General features: G+C 39.8%; 1 protein-coding gene across 2 annotated transcripts in view; it reads left to right on the plus strand.

Annotated features, from left to right (window-relative positions):
* The window catches only part of KCNIP4 (potassium voltage-gated channel interacting protein 4), a 262017-nt gene that overhangs the window by 89317 nt on the left and 149499 nt on the right, over nt 1–23201 (plus strand). Inside the window, exon 1 of one of the 2 annotated variants that reach the window (XM_062212807.1) lies at nt 15404–15497. The exons of the other annotated variant lie outside the window; for it this stretch is intronic. Within the exon in view, the coding sequence (XP_062068791.1) occupies nt 15446–15497 (52 nt within the window). The 5' untranslated portion in view covers nt 15404–15445. Of the gene's footprint in view, nt 1–15403; nt 15498–23201 lie in introns of those variants that run through there. 2 annotated transcript variants of the gene reach the window in all.

The following is a 23201-nucleotide window of genomic DNA, read 5'->3' on the forward strand; positions in this document are numbered from 1 at the left end:
AATTTTAGCCTGAGAGCACAATATTGCTTGCTCTCTTTAAGACTGTCATACCTCAGTATAATAACTCGCTATGTTCCTTCTTATGCAGCATTGTTTTTTTCAGACTATTAAAAGTTTATTAACTATGCTGGACTCCCTTCCTCCTCCTGCCAATTTCCTCTGTTAGCCTGACAAATGCACTAAGTCAGCACTGGATCTGCAAGTTTTCAAGGCTTTGTTTCTGAACACCTTGTCTTCAAGTGACAGATTTGCTAAGATCTGGCATTTCAGATTGTTCCAATGAAATGCTAAAAGTATTTGGAAGCAAAACAAAAAACAAAACCAGAAAAAGCTTATTAATAAAAAATAGCCCCCTTTCCTCTTTTGAAATTCAACCAACATTGATGCATTCATTTAACAAATATGTATTGAACGGCCAATGATAGGTATTATGGATGATGTTGTAGAGATAAAGATGAATGAAACATGAATAATGTTTAGGGTGTCTGCAGTATGCACACAGATTAGGATGGGCCATACTCAGTGCATCTGATCTCGGTAAGCAAAACATCCCTTAGTTCAGTTTCTTAATTAATGGTTCTTATGAAGCTTATATGCAACAGCATTTATGTGTCTTTTGCATTGTTTAGTGATAGCAGATTTGTAAAACATGATGCTTTCTATTTTCTTAAGCTGCCGTGGATTCAGTTACATGGAACTCTGCAAGAATAGAAGCATCTGATACATACGATGCAGTGTAGTAAGTTTTCAATGATAGAGGTAGACAAGGAAGCAGCCTTGGAGTTTGGTGATTTCTTCTAAATTATTTCACTTGTATACTAACATGTTTCCCCTAAGCTCCCAGGAAAAAGCATCAGTGAGCACCTAACGAGTCTTAAGGATCAACAGACATTTATAGAATTGAATAGAATTGAATGGAATGATGCTGGGATTTTCTGGATCAAAAGCTTAGTCTAACTGTGTTTATGATGAAGCCTAGTCAAAGGGAATAATAAATGGATTATATTTTATTTGAAAAACATACTCTGAAAGATCTCAAATAATATAAGATCTCAATGGATTTTTCCATAAGGCTGACCAGAATGGCCAGTTTGTTTAAAAACTTTGAAATATTATCTTAGAGCTAAAACATAAACAATGCACGATTGATTCAATCTACTGGCTTTGAAGTAATGAAAGTCTTGAAAATGCAACAAAAATTTGAATATTGCATCATTTTCATGTTTTCATGTACTATGGGGATTTATTTGTATAGTACTATTTCAAATTTACATATAAAATATGATTTTTGCTTTGTGTAACTCACAAGAATTCTCTTAGGTAATATTTTCATGGGATCAAAATAGTAATAAGAAAGTATCAGAAAACATCTATTACCTTGTCATGTCATTATTTTTCTCCATTAGAACGTAACCCCTCAGCTGCTGTGATGAATTTTTAACATCAGAGTTTTCCAGGCTCAGTTTCTAATAAATAAAAATGTTGAGCATTAGGCAGAGCTGCCAGTTTACAAGGACAATATTTCACTTTGTGTGCCAGCCTGAGTGTTAGTTATTAAAAATTAAATTAACAGGAAGAGCTAGTCATAGCCATTTAAGAGGCATTGACTTGTTGTCCTTGATTTTTCTGTTGTGCTGTTAGAGGATTTAGGATTAAAGCATTAGGGATCTTTCCATCATGCTGTTTAATTGAATATCACTGATATTTGTGTTGATATAATTTGTTGTGGCTACCACTGTACTTCAACATGTACAGTTAACAATATTGTAACTAGTAAGTATTGATCATTTTAGCAGACTCAGTGAGTTGGAAATCTTCCTTAATGTTGTCTTCTAATTGCAAAGAATAGGAAAACATTTATTATTATTATTATTATTATTATTATTATTATTATTATTATGAGACGCAACCTGAACTTGAATCCTTAGCTACTTACAAAGGGTTTGTAGGAGAATTTACCAAAACTCTGAAGTGTTTAGGAAGAATGCAAAATAGGGATCATATCCAGATTGCAAAATTATAAGAATGAGTGAAAATATATGTAAAATGCCTAGAACCCTGCCTAGACTAAAGAAAAATGATTAGTATTCCCCTGGAGTAGTTATCTCTTACATAAAGATCAGTGAATAGCAACCACATCTCTGTAGTTTAAATTTATGCATTCAACCTTTTTGGGGACTGGGGAGAAAACTGCTCTGTGGTGGACACCTGGAGGCTAGGTATAAAATAGTAAAAATGCAAAACATTCTTATACTCAAGGAAATTGCAATATAGAGGAAATAGGCAAGCATTAATCATAATTAAGTTAAGAACATCATAAATTAAGAGTAGCAGGTACTGTTGACAGGGCTACCAAATGTTTTGATATCCCTGAGAAGTCAGTTTATGATAATTTTTCAGATGTCATTTTGAGTTCCCCCTTTTTCAGTGGTGTTCCAGGTTAGACAGTAAGTTATGTGGTTAACTATATTAGTCCACTAGGGGTGTGTGTGAGAGAGAGGGAGAGGGAGAGAGAGGGAAGGAAGGAGTGAGTGAGGGGGAGGGAGGGAGGGAGAGGGAAGGAAAGAAGGTGGGTAGGCGGAGAGGGAGAGGGAAGAAGGAGAGACAAAGATATTATCAGATTTGTCTCAATGATTGTGGAGGCCAAGGATTTCCCATGATCAGCTATGGAGAAACACATTTGTATAAATGATTTGGGATCAGATTGGGGCCACTGGGGTAATTTTTGGAGACCAAGGGTGTTGTCATGTGGTTTCCAAAGCCATCCAATCACGGCCAGTTGTCAGGCAATTTCTTTTTTTTCTTTTTTTTTTTTTTTTTTTTTTTTGACAGGCAGAGTGGATAGTGAGAGAGAGAGACAGAGAGAAAGGTCTTCCTTTTGCCGCTGGTTCACCCTCCAAAGGCCACTGCGGCTGGCGCATCTCGCTGATCTGAAGCAAGGAGCCAGGTGCTTCTCCTGGTCTCTCATGCGGGTGCAGGGCCCAAGGACTTGGACCATCCTCCACTGTCTTCCCAGGCCATAGCAGAGAGCTGGACTGGAAGAGCGGCAACCGGGACAGGATCGGTGCCCCAACCAGGACTAGAACCCGGTGTGCCGGCGCCACAAGGCGGAGGATTAGCCTGTTAAGCCACGGTGCTGGCCAATTGTCAGGCAGTTTCTGTTGTCAGCGGCCATCTTGGCATGGTCTTTTCACCTCAGCAGCCATCTTGATATGACCTTTTCACCTCGTTCCACCACACTTCCCCCTTTTCGTTTATTTTTGAACAACGGGAGGCATGATTCTTGCCATACCATTGCTGACCCCGTTTCCATATGCTCTCCGTATGCAGCTGTGCCTGTCTTAGGTTGTCCCCCAGGGGATCTTACCCATCATTGACTAACCAGTGCTCAAATCGAGAGACCACAGGATTGCTTGCTCAGATAGGGGTAGGAATGAGGAATAATGGTTATCAGGAATGGCATGACCGCACACAGGCTGTGGGCCGTTTGAGTGGCTGACCAGAGTTAGTGGGGTACAAAACAGTAACAGATATGGCTATGGGCAGTTTCTCAGGGTAGGATGATAGGGCAGGTGCGTCTGCTAACAAGGCGGATTCTCAGTCTTGTGCAGCTGGTTCTGGTTGGCTGTCAGTTGCAGGCTTGATGTTTCTGGCTGGTACCCAAATGGGCTGTTCCGTATTCTCTGGAAAGACACAAGCATATCCTCAACCCTTGGTTAGCAGAGGGTGTGGTCCTTTCCATTCTCCTGTCAGGGGGTCTTTCCACCTAACCATAGGGGCTGGGGTCTGGAATGGAAAGGATCCCCAGTGTTTATAAGCTGGGCTTATCCCTTGGGAATCAAAAGTAAAAAAATTGATAGTGAAAAGGACCTCAGTCAAAGCAAGCTGTGGATCTGAGGGCATATGATTGTTTTTCTGTCTTTGTAAGAGATCTTTAATCGTCCTATGAGTTCTTTCAGTGATTGCCTGTCCCTGTGGGTTGTATGGGATACCTGTGGGAGACTGTATGTTCCAAGATTTCAGGAAGGAATTAAATTCCTGTGATGTATACGCTGGCCTGTTATCAGTCTTTATGATCCAGGGGACACCAAGGACCAGCATGGCTGATTTAACCACCTTTATCACATTACTAGCATTTTCTCCAGATTGTCCTGTTGCAAATACAGCCTTTGAATAAGTATCTACCACCACATGGACAAACTTAAGTTTACGAAAGGAGTTAATGTGGGTGATGTGCACTTACCATAGTTTATTAGGAGCAAGGCCTCACAGGTTCACTCCTGCTTGTTGCAGTGGGCCTAACGGGGTGAGGGATGCACAATTCTTGCAAGAGTGCACTAGATGTTTGCATTGGCTCATTGTTAGCTCTGGGAAAAGCAATTTTATGTTGGTTGCTGACATATGAAGTTTTTGGTGTAAAATACGGGCTTGTTCTAAGTGTCCAATGGAAGCTGTGTTGTAGGAAATAAGACGATCAACCTTTCTGTTGCCTTGGAAAATAAAGCCAGGTAACCCAGTATGTGATCTTACATGTGAGATATACCATGGGTATTTTCTGTTCTCAATTAGCTCTTTAAGTGTTGTGAACATCTGGTCAATTGGCTTATTGGTTGGGTTAAAGACTGCAAAAGGGATCGTCTTTGCAACCTGCACTGGGTATTTGCTTTCCGAAAATATATTTACCGGTCCATCTTGGCTAAGGTGTAGAACCTTGACTATTGCTCTTATTTCTCCCAATTGTACTGATCCCCCGTGGGGTTCTACATGGATCTTATCTTTTTCTGTTAAAGATTTGATCACTATTCCAAACAGTAACTTGTTGGCATCCGTAAACACACATGGTATAGGTTGATTAGCAGGGAAAGCATTTTGGATAGTCTATTTCTAAGGTTTGTAGTGTCTGGAGTAGCCTGTCCACTGGCAGGTGATTGTCAACCTGTCCTGGGAAATTTATCATTAAAGTTTGAAAGAGCGTGCTATTCTGCATCAATGTCGACAGTTCTAATTGTGATAGTGGTAGGACCACTGTGTCTGGCTCTGTGTTAAATATCTTATTGGTATAATATCTTCATTTAAGTCCCATCATAAGGATGACATCTACTTTGTTTACTATTTTACAAAAATCACTCCAGGCTATGTCTTCATTACGGATTGGGACGATTGCTGCTTTTGCCTCTTTGGTAGCACCTTCCCAAGCTAATTGTTTGACCAAATTGTCTTGATCAGGGCCAGGCAGTAATCTTTTCTCCATGGACTCCAAGACTCTGGCAAGGAAATCAGGGAACCATTCGCCTGGGCCTTGAACTAGATTTCTAAAGAGCTGACTATAATCAGGAGGATTTATATTTTTTAAGGCTTTAATTGCCAAATCTCTGACCTGATCAAAATAGGCAACTACTCCAATGTGGGCCTGTTCTTGAGGATATATGTAGGTGCCACGGCTTGTAAGCATATCAAAGGTTACTGCTATTCCATAGGCAGCATTATTTCTTGCCACAGTTTCAGCCTCTTCCTGATAGGAGGCTGAAACTGTGGTGTCGACAAACATGCTTTGAGCAGTGCAACCCGGTCAAAATGAGTTTGAAGGTTTACTGCCCATTGTTTAAGCACTTGTTCAAAGTAGGGAGAGTCAGGACCTGACTCTTGAGATATTTCTCCCATACTGTTAAGGCAAAGTAAGCCTTATCCTGCTCCGCAATAGGAATGGAAAAGAAGCAATCTTTGATATCAAAGACTCACCCAACTCCCAGGGTCTGTGTGGTGACACCGCGCCTCTTGCCCCCACCATGCTCCTCCTCTTAGAAACGAATCCACTGCAACATTGTTGAGAAATCAACTGCAACACAAGGGTTCTGAAACCATGTGCACTGATATCTGAAGGCAGAAGATGGATGTTCCAGTCCAAAGAGAGAATTTGTTCCTCCTCTGCCTTTGTATTCCAGGACTAATAGAATTGGATGATTCCCTCCCACACTGGTGATGATGTCTAATTCACACATTGTACTAATTCAGATGCTAATCTTCTCTGGAACATACGCAAACACACACTAGGAAATAACATTCAACCGGCTCTCTGGGCACCCTTTACTGCAGTTCAGTTGACACATAAAGTTACTTATCATAGGCTACCATAATAAAATGTCACACACTGGGTGGATTAAACAAAAGAAATATATTGTCTTGCAGTTCTGGAGGCTTAAATTCTCAGATCAAGATGTCAGAATATTTGGTTTCCCCTGAGCCCTCTTCCCTTGGTGTTCAGATGACTCCCTCCTCCTCATTGTGTCCAGCTGTGGCCTTTTCTTCATGCGTGTGCATCCCCAGGGTCTCATTGTCTTCTCACAAGGACATAGACATCAATCATATTAGTCTAAAGAAGCACTCCAATGTTCTCATTTTAACTTTCTAAGACCTCATCTGTGAGGTACTAAGAGTGGGGACTTCACTATGGGAATTTATGGAAACAAAATTCAGCACATAACATTAACCAATCCATGTGACAAAAAAAAATCAGCAAAAGAACAAGAACTGGTTATGTGAGGGTCAGATTTTCAGGTAGAGAAGGCTCTACTGAGATGAGAGATGATAACATAAGAGATCTGGTGGAGGTGATGGAGTGATCTCTAAGATATTTAGATAACACATTTTTTTGAAAGAAGGACCAGAGGTTGGACAGGGCACAATTAGGAGAATAAAATAGAAGATGAGACCAAGAGATGAAAAGGGGGATTATGTACTCCTTGTAAGAAGCTTCAGGGAATTTAGCTGTTAGTCTCAGAGAGATGGCAAGACATCTGATATTCAAAAGATGTATTTTATTCATAGAAACATATACTGGAATAACCTTACTTCTCATCTAGGTATTTGTGATTGCTTAGCCTCAACTGAGAATCACCTAACCCTAAATGTGCAAAATATGGAACATGCCAAGTCTGCACAGATAGAAATCAATGCTCCAACTCTAGCCCATCAGGAACCAGTTTATATCACAACTATAAAAACAAAGTTGTTGGGACTGGCACTGGTGTAGCTGGCAAAGCCTCTGCCTACAGTGCCAGCATCCCTTATGGGCATCTGTTAACTTAGCTATAACTGGCTTTCTGATTTTAAGTATTTGGCTGACTTATCCCAGAACATTTGAAGTTTCAGTGCTTGATCATTAAAAATAATTAATTTTTAAAATGTAACAGTAAATATGGGTTATTTGTGCTAGCTTGGAGAAGAGAAATGATATAATAGGATTAATGTTTAATTCATATTTACAGTAAAATTATTAAAGTGGTAACAAGGTAGTGATTTGGATTTGGGATACTTTATTGCTGCTGTATCAAGGAAAGATGCCACTGTCATATTTGAAATACTCCTTTTTCACGTTGAGTTCTGAGCCTTAAGCACACTTGTCCCATCATCCACTGGATAAGGAAGAACACCATCTAGCCAGGAGCTGTGTGAGTATAACCTCATCTGAACCCTTACCCTCCCTAGCAGGCAGCGAAGACTGGCATTATTATTACACTCACGATACAGGTGAGATCAAAGAGGCTCAGTGAGGTTCAGTTGGCAAAACTTAGATTCCAACTGGTTCTGTCTGACCCCAAAGCTCCAGAACTTTCCACTGCATAAGTTGCCTTTGATACGCTCCCATGTTCTGCTTCCTTTTTCATTGTTAGTCCTAGTTAGATATTTTCCAAATGAAGTTTCACCATTTACATGTTTTACAGTGTAACAAAATAGTAATTTAGAAAATGAATGATAGTCTATGGGAGTAGAGAATAGTGATTTTTAGTATAGTGTCACCAGTATGATTTTTCAGCTAAGCCAGAACATTTTTTAAAGATTTACATATTTAATTTGCAAGTTATGCAACCGATAAAGGATTAATAACCAGAATCTACAAAGAGATCAAGAAACTCCACAACAACAAAACAAACAACCCACTTAAGAGATGGGCCAAGGACCTCAATAGACATTTTTCAAAAGAGGAAATCCAAATGGCCAACAGGCATGTGAAAAAATGTTCAGGATCACTAGCCATCAGGGAAATGCACATCCAAAACACAATGAGGTTTCACCTCACCCTGGTTAGAATGGCTTACATACAGAAATCAACTAACAACAGATGCTGGCAAGGATTGGGGAAAAAGGGACACTAATCCACTGTTGGTGGGAATGCAAACTGGTAAAAGCCACTGTGGAAGTCAGTTTGGAGATTCCTCAGAAACCTGAATATAGTCCTACCATACAACCCAGCCACCCCACTCCTTGGAATTTATCCAACTAATGTAGACATCAGGAGACAGTGGTGGTAGCTCAAGTAATTCAGTTCCTGCAAACCCACATGGGAGACTGGGGTTGAATTTGTGGTCTTGAGTGTTAGCCTAAGCCCCTCCACCAGATCTCTTATGTTATCATCTCAGTAGAGCCTTCTCTCCCTCTCAGATTTAAAAGAATGAAATCCTGAAGAAAGCTCATACCTTTTCCATGTTGTTGCTCACTATTAGTAATCTCTAGCTACTTCTACCAGTAGAGCCAGGCAGTAATGTGAACAGTAGTAAGAATTTAGTACAGGTGGGCATGTTCCCAACTAAAACTTTTGATTTTCAACATAATAGTCAGGAAGCTTAGGATTTAGGGCATTTCAGATTTCAGGTTTTTGAATTAGGGATGCTGAACTGATCTAAACATATTTTCCAAAATCTGAAAAACTTGCTAATTCAAGACACTTCTAGCCCACAGTGTTTCAGGTAAGGGATCCTCTACCTGCTCTTGATTTGAAAAACAATTTAGCTGTGATCATGTTGTTGCTAACTAACATTTGTCTAGGAGAATTTGCAATAATAATTCTGTGTTCAGTTGACTAAAGCAGTCTATTAACATTTCATGAAGTTCACAGCACAAAGCTGAAGAAGATCGAATGAGACTCAACCTCGATTCAGAGGGAAACGGAATCAGGGTCAAAAAGAGAGACAGGAACGAAATAGAGACAGAAGGGAGAGATACAAGGATGAGCAGAGATAGAAGAGACTCAGAGACAAGGAAATAGGGACAGAGGGGCAAGGACAAATGGAACTGAAAGACAAGATGGAATCAAGGGGGGAAAGACAAAGAGCAAGAAGAGACACAAAAGGCAGAGGCAGAGAAAGGCAGGGAGAGAATGAGAGGCTGACAGACAAACTAGCTCTAAGCACAGTCCAGCTTACTCTATTTGCATTTAAATTCCAAACATTATTTACAGCAAATTTAAGCAGCTTCTGGCTGCCTCCTTCTGAATTAACTAGTGGAGAAGTAACTGCTTCACAACTGGGTAAAACGAAATGGGTTAATTAGAAATTTAGTTTTCTGCCTTCAAAATTTATAAAATTACAACATGAAGTGGAGGCATTTCCCCTCATATTCAGTCGCCCACACTTCACTACCCATTATAAAGGTAAAAAACTTGGAGCTGTCTGCAAAATCCAAAAGCAATCGGAATGGTTTGCAAGCAAGTTTTAGCTAAGATTGTCACCAGAGTATGAAGCCAAATTATCTGGGGTCGTGCATTTCTAAGAATGAATTTGAAAAACAAACTCTCTGTGGGTATGGTGGGTGGGTTTATATGTATATGAGCTTTAAGACCCTGTGAAAAACAGACATCCTGGCTGATGAGTTCACATTTGCAACTAGAGAAGAATGTAGCTCCTATCCCTAGCACCCAAGGCACTGCTAATGAACCAACTTGTCACTGATTCAAAGAGAGACACAGACAGGATCACAGTGCCTCTGAATCTCTTGGGGGTTTTTGTCATAGTTATTGATCCATGGGCAGACATCATGTCTGTTGAAACATTATTAGCCATTTTCTTCCACCAGACATCCACAGGCTTAGAATCTAGGAAGAAAAACGTAGTCTATAATTCAAAAGCACAACATGGAAACTGAACAGGTCTGTGAATTATGTAGTAGGAGCCTTTATTTCCAAGCAGAGCTGTGGGAAATGTACGTTCTTGCTATCAGCCATACTGCAAAAAGGAAAGAAGATAAGCATAATTCTCAGTTATACAAAATTACTACTTCTATTACCTTCGTCAGCCATTGTTGAATTCCTAATTCATGGCCTATCTTTCAGCATTGAAATTTGACATTTACATGTAATGGCATTTTTCGTGTAAGAAAGCAGCTAGGGGAAAATGGTCACTTGCATATACCACTGTTGATCTACAGGAGTAGGAAAATGCAAGATGATAGGCGCTTTTCAGTAATGGTAGGCATTGTAAGATGCAATCTTCTCTATTGGGCGAATGCGTTTCCATTCAGTTACTTCACAATTATTGTAGGCTACATGTTTGCACACTCACTTTGTATTTTTCTGTTGCAATGTGATTTTTGAAATGCTGTTATTGGAATGGTTTGATTTGACCTCTAGAGGCAAGGATAAAGGGGTAGATTTAATTCTGAATTCTAAGATAATAAATTCTCATCAGAATGAATAGTTTAGATAGCCAATTAATTTAAGATACTAATCTGTCCATTGGTGGGTAGCAGTAAATATTAATTTAATAAATTGAGTGAAATTAATCATTCAATAAATATGTTAGCACCTAAAATGTGAAATATGTTGTGCTGGTTGTTAATAATCAAAATAGAATAAGACACTTTCTCATCTCATTTAAGCATTGTTGCTGTAATGAAGTCTTCCCTGGCCACGATAAATAAAATGATAAATTTTCCCCATCCAAACCCCCTCCAAAAGTCTTGAGGCTCCATCCCTGCTTTCTTTATGATATACATTTTGCTACTTATTTTTGTTTATACATTATAGTTGGGAAAGAAAGTATAAAGTCCACTAAATAGGGATTTTTGGTTTATTTAATGTGTTATTCACAGCACCTGGGACAGTGGCTAATGCATAGTAGGCACTGAACAAATGTTTTTTGAATGAGTTACTTGAGGACAGAATGGACGCCTTTCCTCCAGGAGCTTAGGGTTTAGTGAGAGAACTTGACAAGTCATGCCATGTAAGCAGATTTGCAAAAGATGTAAATCAGTATTATGAGACCATCTTATAAGATGCATAGTCTGATTTCATTTTCAGTAGATATTTATTGAACATTTTATATGTCAGGCACTGTGCCAAGTAAATGGAAACAGTTCTGAAAAAGATATGTTTTCTGATTAATAGAGTTGAGCATAATTTTTCTATCTCTTATGGATTTTCTACTTATTCTTATATTTCTGTTTCAGACTTAGTTCATGATTTTAGATATTTGTGTTAGGAATGTACTTCTTGCCTTATTTTTAATTATTAACATCTAAAGATTCCTTATCTAGAGTAAGTCTCAATCATTTAGTATGGACTACTTAGAGCTGATATTGTACCTCTTTCTGTAGAACATGAGAACAGTACAAGCGTAAAATTTGTTACCCTCCTCTAAACTTTTTGGTAGTTTTGTCAGAAAATTTCCAGCTATAAACAAAATAAATTACTCACTATCTTTTGTTTTAAACAAAGAAAATAAGTGGGAGATGAAAGCAAAATAACATATTTTGAGTGTCTTTTTATTATTCCATATTTTTTATTTCTACCTGTTGATTCAACTTTCCATATCATGTCATTTTTCTTCAGTTCAAGGAAATTTCTTTACCATTTCTTGTAATGTGTACGTATTGCCTATGATTATCATGATTTTCACTTATCTGAAAATATATTCCATTTTTCAATTTAATTCTCAAAACAACTGTTTTTGTAGTCTAGAATAAAGAATTGCAGGTTGATAGCCCATACCCCTGAGAACTATAAGGAAGTAATTAGATTGTTTTATGGTCCCTATTATGAGAAAGCGTTTTCATAGTATCATATTCAGATGTTTGTATCTTTCCTATTTTCTTATTTTTAATTTTCAACAGTTTGACTATGATTTAACTCCATGTGTGATTCTTCTTGTATTTATCTTTGCTTAAGGTTCCACAAGTTTGTTAGATCTGTACATTGATATTTCTTTTAAAAATGGTAAAAATATTTGGTCCTTATATCTTCTAAATTTTCTTTCTCTGTGCATCTCATTCTATAATCACATTTAGAATTCATGATATATTGCATAGATTGCTAAGGCAGTGTTTATTTTTTATCCCTTTTCTCTGATTCAGATTGTATGATTTATTTCTTTTCATCTCTATTCAGTATCATAACTTTAGTTATGTTACTGTTTAGTATAAGGATATTTTCATTTTAGATATTTTACGTTTCATTTCTAGAATTTCTATTTGGTCCCTTTTTGTAGTTTTAAATTCTCTTCTGAGAATTTTCATCTATATGCTTATTATGACCATATTTTTCTTTAAACTCACTTCCTATTCCAACAACTGTGCCATCATAAGGTCTGTTTCTATTGACTTTTTTTTTCTTGATTATGGGTAGAATTTTTTCTGCTTCATGTGTCTGTTACTTTTTGGTAGTGTGAGGGATATTGTGACACATTGTAGAGAGTTTTGATTGTGTCATATTACTTTAAAACCTGCTGAATATCATTCTATAAGCCATTCCATAGTTTATCAGTTTCTTTATGTCCAGATTTAATGCTATATTTTAAGATAGGTTAATTTTAGTTATCACCTCGGTCACAGAGTGTAGCCCTTATACTAGGAAATTACCTTCACTTCTAAAACAACCTTTTTGAGCTCTCAAGTGAATGCCAAGGTCCTCATCATGGATTCTTTCTTCTTTCCTCCTTTTCCTCCTCTCCCTCCTCCTCCTCTTTGATTATGATTATGATCATGATTATTGCTTGGGTCAGAATTCCAACACTTTCTACTGCTACATAATGTCTCTTACCCCCAGTTCAATTCTCAGCCCTATAGCAATTTTGCCTGCCAAGCGTTATGAAGCCTTGTTCTGATCATGCATATCCTATCCTGATACAGATTTCCCAACCTTCCAAACAACACATACATGCATTCGTTCTCTCTTCTCTAGCCCTGTAAATTCCAACCAGCTTGTGATTCTGGAATTCCAATCTTTACCAGATCAGTTCAATGAGCATGAACTCTACTTCTCTGATCTATGGAAGGAACATGCTGCCAGGCAGAGTCAGCCATGGCATTTGTGGAGCTCTTGGGTTTCTCCCAAGAATCATAGTTCTAAACAGCTTATAATTCTTTGCTTGAAAATAGCTACCTCATTCAGCTTGCTCAGTTATATAGTTGCTTACAGTGGGACAGCACATATAACAACATTTATTCTGTAAGTGCTAAAAGCAGAGATATTCCGTCTTTCACTGCATTGGGGACAGTATGTGTCAAATATGTGATTATATCATTAACTGCTTTATTTACTATGAAGGAGAAGTATAAGATACTGTAGGAGCATGGGACAACTGTATCAAAATTTAAGGGAAAAGGTGGAAATCAAGCAACTGGGTAATACTTCTTGAGTCTGGGCTATGTGTCAGTTTCAGGGATAATTCTAATTTTGACTAGGTATGTAGAAATCAGATCTGAATCAAAGGAGCTGGGTAAGAGGTAAAATGAGCAGGTGTGTCCTACTTCAGAGGGCTGCTAGAATTTTCTCTAATAGAATCACTCTTCACCACAGGGTGTGTTAGCTGGAACAACAGAGTGTTATGCTAGAACTATGGGGGGATAGAGCAGAGCGAGAAGGTCATTTCTGGTCTCACTTCCTCAGGCCAATTAGAGACACAAGAGGGAAAGTTTTCAGAGTAAAGCATGTCTGAATGAAGTTTCTAAGCTGCCTTGGGATGTGGAAGTTGGTCATCGGTGAAGGGCTGACCAGATTGAGGGACTACCTGGGGTAGGCGGTGGAAATTACTTAAACAGAAAGAGCAGAATGCCAGCTTGGGAAGCTACAGCAAAATGGTAACATCCTGGAGAAGTTTGCAAAGGATAAGGTTTTTGAGTGGATGTGTCCTAGAAATAGAGAAGGAAGGCACAAGGTAAAGTCTGTTGTAGGTGAATCAGATTGATCTTAGAAGTTTGCGTTCACTAGACACCAATCTAGGAAATGCCATTGGACTTCATTCGATATACAAAGAAAATTTATGTAATCACTTGCTACATATTTATTGACTTTCTATGCCAGATCCCCAATTAGCTCTTGGATACCAAGTGAGAAGCGAGACAAGTCATGCACATACTCCTTAAGGGAAGGTACACTGCATGAGTTCCAGCAAGAAGGATGGCTGAGTCAATGGTTGATGATCTAGAGCAATAGGAAACATGGTTGGAAATGCAGGCAGAGGTTAAGGCAGGGCCAAATCATGCAAGGAGTTGGGATCCTTGGCAGGAAGAGTGTTTTTTCTTCCCCCAAAGAACAACATGAGCATATTTAAAGAGTGTTTAAATAGGAGAATGATTTGATTTATGGGTTTACTACTTCATGCTGTCACCTCCCCATCCACGTCTCTTAGCCAGTAGATATTGATATTGATCAATAGTCTTGTGGTCAGACCTTCTTTATAATTCCAAAGTGGTAACTATATAGCAGAAAAAGAACAAGCGACACATTTGCTACATTCATATTCCAAAGACAGCCTGACTTTGACTTAAATTTTTTCCTCTTGCTCTTGGTTTATTTTGAACACCTCCCAACTGAACTGAGGGAGGTGTGAATTACCACGAACATTCAGACTTCTAAACAATCTCATTGTGTAAGTCAGTGCCATTAGACTCTTGGCTCCTGGCAGCTGTTTCTGGCATTTGCTAGCTTACTGACCTGGTGACTGTTGATTTTCCCAGAGTCCTCTCCAACTATCTGAAGTCACAGACACTGCTCCATCTATTCCTGGGTTAACATTTCATAAACACACCTCACTTATTTTGGAGTTACCATGTCTGAATAAGTTCCATTCATTAATGTCCACACTTGAACAATGTGAAGGACCATCACATCTCTGTGCGTGTCAGCACATGCTAATGTGGCTGCATACCAAGGATGTTGATTGTCTCACTTTCAGAGAAGGCAATGGTACTAACGGGTGATTGCGGTACAGATAGGGAGCAATGAGAACAGAAAATTATGTGGGCCCTTTGGGCTGGCAAGAATATTGAAATGTCATCACAGTTAACTCTTCAGCTGATACCTTATTCCTGATCTTAGACCAAAAACAAACCACCCATCAAATTTTGCTTTTGCCATTAGTAATATATGTTTTGTGGTCCTTTTTTCATGTGCTAATCATTTCTTTAAGCAAGAAAAGAAAAAAGTTTTAAAAAGAAAGCCTAAAGAAGGAGGAAAAACATGAAAAAAGGACTTTTTTTCCCATTCCGGGTTCCCTGCTCACTGCTCGCTGCCTGACTGCCTGAGCCATGGCTGCAACCCAACCCTGCCTGCTGGCTTCCCTGACAAATGCTGCGATGTGGCACGGGGCTCTCTGCGTTAACAGCATTAATCACATATCTTCTAGGTTTCCTCTACGCTCAGAACAGCACCAAGCGCAGCATTAAAGAGCGGCTCATGAAGCTCTTGCCCTGCTCAGCTGCCAAAACGTCGTCTCCTGCTATTCAAAGCAAGTTTGGTTTGGTTTTGTTTTTCCACCCCCTCACTGTTGGTTTGTTTGTTTTGGTCTGCGTGCATTGCGGTTCTTTGCTACTGAAAAGAATCCATCTGTTGTATGCTGCAGAAACCACTCTGCGGATGGACTCCTGTTCACCTAAAAGGAGCACTGTGGTGCGGTTATAAAGCATTTCTCATCTGGAGGCTGACAGCACCATGTCAGTGACAGACACCTGTGTTTTAAAACATTGAAACATTTCTGTTTGTCCTAAGGACTGGACTCAAGTAACTGGAGAGCAGCTGGGCACCTACTACCTGTGTGTTTCTTGCCACACATGAACTGGGTGTGCATTTTAGATACTACCAAACTTCAGGAGTTTCACTAGATGAGGGAAAAAATATCATATAAACCATTTAAACAAATGTGTTGTCTTGGCTATCAGTCAGCATTCTCCTAGAAGAGCAAAACCAATAGGTACTTCTTCGTGCAGACACATATATAAGTGTACATACATACACATATATGTATGTAAAAGGATTTTTTTTAAGGAATTAGTGCATGCAACTGAAGGGGATGTGATGGCTGAAATTCACGAGGTTCACTGGCAGACTGGAAACTCAGGCAGGAATTAGTGCTACTGTCGAGCCAGAACCTTTTCTCCAGCAAGACAGTTTTTGCTAGAGCCCTTCAACGGATTAGATGAGACCCCCACCCCCACCCCCGGTTCAGAGCCATCTACCCATTACTTAATGTCAACTGACTACAGACATCACCTCATCTACCAAACACCTTCACAGCAACACTCGGGCTAGTGTTTCACCAGATAACTGGCTACTCTGGCTTAGCCTGGTTGAAACATCAAATTAGTTAGCATACTCCCCATTTTTATTTATTTTGTAAAGATGTATTCTATAATTTATAATGTACTTTTATAGGTATTTTATGTGTACAAAAGTGTCTCCATACAATTTTTTCAAACATCAAACAACTCGAAGGTAATTTTCTTTGTTGATAGGAAATGAAATATTACAAAGCTAGGTGGCCAGTGCAGTGGCTCACTAGGCTAATCCTCCCCTTGCGGCACCAGTACCCCGGGTTCTAGTCCCGGTTGGGGCACCAGTTCTGTCCTGGTTGCTCCTCTTCCAGTCCAGCTCTCTGCTGTGGCCCGGGAAGGCAGTAGAGGATGGCCCAAGTGCTTGGGCCCTGCACCGCATGGGAGACAGGAGGAAGCACCTGGCTCCTGGCTTTGGATCAGCATAGCTCCAGCCGTGGCAGCCATTTGGGGGGTGAACCAACAAAAGGAAGACCTTTCTCTCTTTCTCTCTTTCTCTCTCTCTCTCTCACTGTCCACTCTGCCTGTCAAAAAACAGACAACAAAAAAAGCAAAACAAAAACAAAACTAAGGGAATCATTTTAGGGATTGAGGCAATATCCCACATCTCTACTCTCTAGATTTTACCACATTATTTTGTAGAAACACTTGGATTCAGTTAGTGCTTTAAGAATACAACTTCCCTAAAATTGTATTCATTTCTCTAATACAAATGGAGAAAATATGAAAAGAACTTCAAATAAATCAATACATCCAGGGAAGAGTCTCAGAATAGAATAGCAATTTATTTCACTGGCACCAGCCAAAGTCAATATATCATCATAATAAGATTTAATTAATTCACTTATTCATTCAACAAAATTTATTATATGTCAATTCCTGCTCTTTGTGCTGGGATATAAAGCAGTAAATAAAACAGATTAAAGTAAAGCAAATCAAAACATTACATTACATTACATTGGTGGGGGGACAGGACAATTGACCTCCACTAATAATAAACCCATGATCAAAAGTGTTAAGATTGGGGCTGAGATACATGAATTTTTAACTTTTTTCTTCTCTTACATGTATATGCACACTATCTCATGAATGAAACACAATACGTTATTAATATCCCAGAAGACTGTAATCCAGGAAAATGCCAAAGCTCTAACCCTACACAATATGAAAGCCACAGGCACATTTATTGCCACTGTTGTCCGCAAATGTTGGTTATTCGAGTCATTGCTTTTCTCTTTTCAATTTGAAATCAAAATCTTCAATTTAACAGATAGCTACTGAAAAATGTGTCCATTTGTGCTTGTTGACAGGTTAAATGTAATATTCAAATGGATGTCTATCTTCACTTAGTGAAGAAAAAGTTGGCATGTCCTCCTTGCACTTTTCCTGCACCAACATCTAGTGGAGTCATGCACCCAATAAACATGCGCAGGGATGCAGCAGCACTACTGTTACTAAGTGTGAGAACAAAGGATGTTTCTTAAGCCAAAAAAAAAAAATTCATAAAATGCTATTAAAATCATTTTACAAAAGTGGGATTTTATAGAAATATCTGATATTAAATAAACCCATGGTACTTGACCTATGATTTGTGAACCCCAGAGGGTCTACAAATAGAATATCCTTCTCCTTTTATTACTTAGCTTTTCACCTCCCTAACCAAATGGATAAGATAAGCTGTTTATAAAGGCTCATGGTTTTGGAGGTTCACCATCCATTATAGGGAGAGCCCTACTGGTTTGGCATCTTGTCAGACTGGAGGATGGCAGTGGTGAAGGATGAGGGGTTATCATGGCAACCAGGAAGCAGAGATGCAGGTACCACTCTTGTCATCTATGTGCCTGTGGTCTCTCCTTATATGATTTGATCGTGGGGGCTATACCCTAGCAACTGAGTGCAATCTCATCACTTCCCACAAGCACTGCCATAATTGGATTGCTTCTACCCTTAACTCACCAACCATAAATATTAATTCATTAACTATTAACATAGGATTTGGGGACGAAGGCTTTAACACAAAGGCCTTAGGGGAATAGCCAAACTGATCCAAACCCTAGTGCTCCACTAGCCACATCAAGCCACTACTACAGTAGCAAGGTGTGTCTTAGATTCTTATCTACCATCTGGGCTCTAAGCAATTAGGCAGAGGACTGAAAATATTTTTTATGAGAACCAGGAGCAAGAGATAGATGGGGAAAATTAGATACCAAAATAGTAAAGAAGACTAGGCCACCAGGAAGAAGATCAGACACCATAAGCTGGGCACAAGAATACCCTAGGGTGAGTCCTGACCTCGACCAGGGTGACTCTAGGTATAAGGGACCTGTATAGTGGCTGAAGATGTCTTCTCCACCAGATCTCGTGAAACCCCAAAGCTAAGAGGCTGAAAGTTAGTTTGAGAGGGTCCGTATTCAAGCTAAGTGTCATTTTCTTTCTCTAGAAATTACAAGACTCTTAATTCTTCATAGCAGGAATGTATAACTTGTCATTAGTATGCAAATAAAAAATAAAAATATATTTCCTGCAGAAAAAAACTCAAGTTCCTGTAAAAGTAAGGAACACTTAATTTTCCCATAATCAGAGAATCATAGTTTGAAGGTCACTTAAAAAGACATCTAGCCCCATGTCTCATCTGATCCTCAGACTGCCTTGGCCATCACCGGGGAGTGGTATCACATCTTTGGAAGCCATCCGCTGGGTCTGGGTCGTTGTCGGCTTTAATGTGCATTCTTCCTTACCCTGAAGCAAAGTCAGGCTGCCTTTCAATGTGGAACTATATTGCTCCTAATCCCACCCTTGAGAACAATGTAGGGAACCTGCTGCTGCTTGCATAGTACAGTCTTCCTCCCCCATTGCCCTCTTCTTCCTGCCCCTCTTCCTCCCTCTCCTCCTTTATTCCTCTTCCTCTCTTTCTCTGAAAACCAGAGAAGGTAAATAATTTCCTCAAAAACACAGAGCTAGTAAAAGAAAATCTAAAATAAAATGAAGTCCAGTATTTTCCAACATGAAGATGCTATGATTCACTATTAATTAGGGTCTAGGAAGAAAGAATAACTCACTTTAAAATGAGGCATTGGAGAAGAGCCTAATGAAGAAACTAGTTGCAAACGTGTGGACAGTGTTTCTGGAGCCAAGACGTTTAGTGAAGCAGCCTGTGCTAGCAAGAGTCAAAGTTATTTTGAGATCCATGATTACTCAGAGGTGAAGAAATCTGTAACTGTAGCTGTAACTATAGAATACAGCTCCCCAACAGGGATTCTGACCCTTGGAAGACAAAGGCAGCGGCTGCATCAACTCATCAAGGACAGAACACAAAGAATGAAAGACCACAGCTTCTTTTTTCTCCTTTCTGTCCCCCTCTGAGTATTTCCCATTGGTCAGACCCAATGAGGGAGTGAGAAGGAGTCTCAATAATAGGGTCCCAAAAAGTCAGCATTCCAGACCCAGAGCAGCAGTTAGAGCAGTGGCAGGTGAGCCAGGAGACCAACTGAAGAGGTTCCCCAGATTCTGTACATCTTGGGAGCCAGTAGTTGGGATTCACAGGACTAGTGACAATTAACAGTCAGTAGTACTGCTCTTCCTCTTTTAAGATTTGTTCTCTTTGAGGCTGACAGCTGGCTCATAAACTTTTATAGAGAGATAGGGAGATACTGAGTAGCTGTTTGTAGCACTAAGGAATTGAACTACCTACTGAATGCATGGCTTACTATCAGGAAATTTCCAGTCTCTATACTCTGTGAGCAAAAGTACTATCAAGTCTGAGGCTCCGTCTTCTCACTAAGTAACAGTAATTCACTTCACCTTTGTGTGTTCTGTTCTTCTTCTAAAGAATAAAGTAATCATTGTTCAAGTAACATTATAGTGACAAGAAAGTTACTTACTAGATAATGGCCAGGAGCAAAGCAAAAGATAAAACATTAAATACTTGATTATATGCATGTTTGTATCTATATATATTTTTATTCAAATTTGATTCATAATATCTACCCAGTACTCTCTCAGTGCCCTCTTTCTATCAAAATAATTGATTCACTAAATTAAAGCTTCATTTCAGGGATGTCTGTGGGTGATCTGAGCAGACACAGGAGAGCAAATATGACAAGGTGACTGTGAGACAAGACTACTCATAACTGATAAGCCACCACTGGCACATTGCCATACATAATTGAAACACATAATTCCCTAACTATACTTCAGGTTTTTGGTGTCAAATATCACCCAGCATTTCAGGGTGTTTGTTTTTCCTGGTAGCGTCTTGATCGTGGTGGGTTTTAGATGTCTGTATTGGCAGAGAAGCCATCAGCATTTGGCTGTGGGTGGATTTGTTTTCAAAAAGTGACTTGAGCTGCCAATATGTTGCCAACTAAAAATGCAACAGGAACCTACAGTAAATTAAGAAAGTTGCATAACATTCCAACAATTAATTAATGTCATGTTAACGCCTTGATGGATTTAGCTGAAAATTCTGACCTAGGCATGAAGTCAGAAGAATCTTTGGAGGCACAATTTGTGAAGGTTTGTAAACTTACTTTTTAATTATATCTATTTTAAGGATTTATTATACATTTGAAAGGCAGAATTAGAGAGATCAAGATCTTCCATCTGCTGCTTCAGTCTCCAACCCCCAAATTGCTGCAATGGCCAAGGCTTGGCAAGGCCAAACACACAGCCTGGAACTATATCCGAGTCTCCCACATGGGTGGCAGGGATCCAAGGACTTGAGCCATCCTCTGCTGCTTTCTTAGGTGCATTACCAGGGAGCTGGATTGGAAGTGGAGCAGCCAGGACTCGAACTCATGCTCATATGAGATGCTAGCATCACAGAAAGCAGCTTAACCCTCTGTGCCACAATGTTGGCCCTTAAATTACATTTTAGTCAAAAGCAAGGGCCCCTTCAATTTCATCACATGTGAGCCCTAAAATTGCTATATTATAATTCCCAGATACTATGTGTATTTAATAGGCATCTATCACTTACTCTATGCCTGGTATAGTTAAAATGCTTTGCACAGCCTAACTCGTTATATTCTTTTTTTTTATTTTAAAGATTTTATTTATTTATTTGAAAGTCAGAGTTACACAGAAAGAGGAGAGGCAGAGAGAGAGAGAGAGGTCTTCCATCCGATGGTTTACTCCCCAATTGGCCGCAATGGCCGGAGCTGCGCCGATCTGAAGCCAGGAGCCAGGAACTTCTTCTAGGTCTCCCACATGGGTGCAGGGGCCCAAGGACTTGTGCTATCTTCTACTGCTTTCCCAGGCCACAGCAGAGAGCTGCATTGGAAGTGGAGCAGCCAGGACTTGAACCAGCGCCCATATGGGATGCTGGTGCTTCAGGCCAAGGCGTTAACCCACTGTGCCACAGTGCCGGCTCCTAACTCGTTATATTCTAAAAATTATCTTTTGGTATGGAGACTTTTATGCCCATTATTTGTAATAGGAAATTGAGGCAGGAGAGGTTAATTGACTTACTTGAATGACATCATCAGGAAGAGGTGTGGTGCATGGTGCAGGGCCAAACTCACCAGTGCTGCTTGAATTTCTTCTTTACAAGTTCTCCAGTTATCATCAATGTTCTGGTCAGTTTTATGAACCAACAAAGTAAGGGTTTTTACATCTTACTTGCTCTACATGGAATATCCATGAGCAGCCCAAATTGTTCAGAGGAGACTGTGGTCTTTTAAAAAGTTATTTGTTTATTTGAAAGGCAGAGTTACAGATTGGCAGAGGCAGAGGGAGGGAGGGTGGGAGGTCTTCCATCCTCTAGTTTACTCCCCAGATGGCCACAATGGCTGGAGTTGTGCCGATCTAAAGCTAGGAGACAGGAGTCTCCTCTGGGTCTCCTGTGCCAGTGCGGGGGCCCAAGGACTTGAGCCATCTTCTACTTCCCCAAGCCATAGCAGAGAGCTGAATCAGAAGTAGAGTAGCTGGGTCTTGAACTGGCACCCACATGGGATGCTGCTACTGCAGGCGGCGGCTTTACCAGGTACGCCACAGTGTCAGCCCCAAGAGATGGTGGTCGTCGAGTTGTTTCCTTTCTCTGGGTCCTGGTCTCACCAACCACACATAAGCAGCACAGACCATGCCCAAGTTTCCTTACAGAACGAGCATGGCAGGAGAATGAGATTGTGTTTCTTCTTTCTTGCTGCAATAAACGATAATTGTTCCCAGACCAGCATGTATTCCTCCCTTCATCACCCTTGAGAGGCAGGGTCTGGGAAGGGTTTGGAAATGGCACTTAATCAGATCCAGTAGCCTTCAGCATTGTCATGTACTTATGGGCCATGTGCTTACCAAGTCGAATATTTGCCCTTGACTTTGTATGGGCCTTCACAGTTTTTCATATTCTTTCTCCTGAATGCCTCATTTCATCTCTGTGAGAAGAAAGCCAAGGGTTATAACCTCCATTTTCCAAACTAAAAAATGGAAAGATTACGTGACGTTCCCAAAGCCACACAGGTATTTAGTGACAAATGGAAAGATGACATTTTTTTTTCCTAGTCTGTTGTATATCTACCAGGGAACTCCATTCAATAATGAATGGGTCTTGGGATAGGAAAGCCCGCGGCAGGAGTCCCAGGACAGCCGTTTACTGCTGGCAGTTCAGTAGATTTCATGCGCACATGGCAGACAGTTATGGATCACTAACTGTTGGAAAGTTAATAGCGCCAGGCCCAAGGGAATGCATGAATTGCTCTTTCTGAAGGCTGACATTGTACTGAAATAAACGGACATGTATATAGATCACTTGGATACAAAGAAAACAAGTGCTGTGAAAGGCAATACTAGATAGGTGTTACAGTTAAGAATTTGTAATAACTATTGTCTAATATATTTGGCTCAAATTTTGGCTTGTGGCTAACAATAGGAATGTTCAGTAAATTGCT

This window comes from Lepus europaeus, chromosome 16 (genome assembly GCF_033115175.1).
Source record: "Lepus europaeus isolate LE1 chromosome 16, mLepTim1.pri, whole genome shotgun sequence".
NCBI classification, from domain to species: Eukaryota; Metazoa; Chordata; class Mammalia; order Lagomorpha; family Leporidae; genus Lepus; species Lepus europaeus.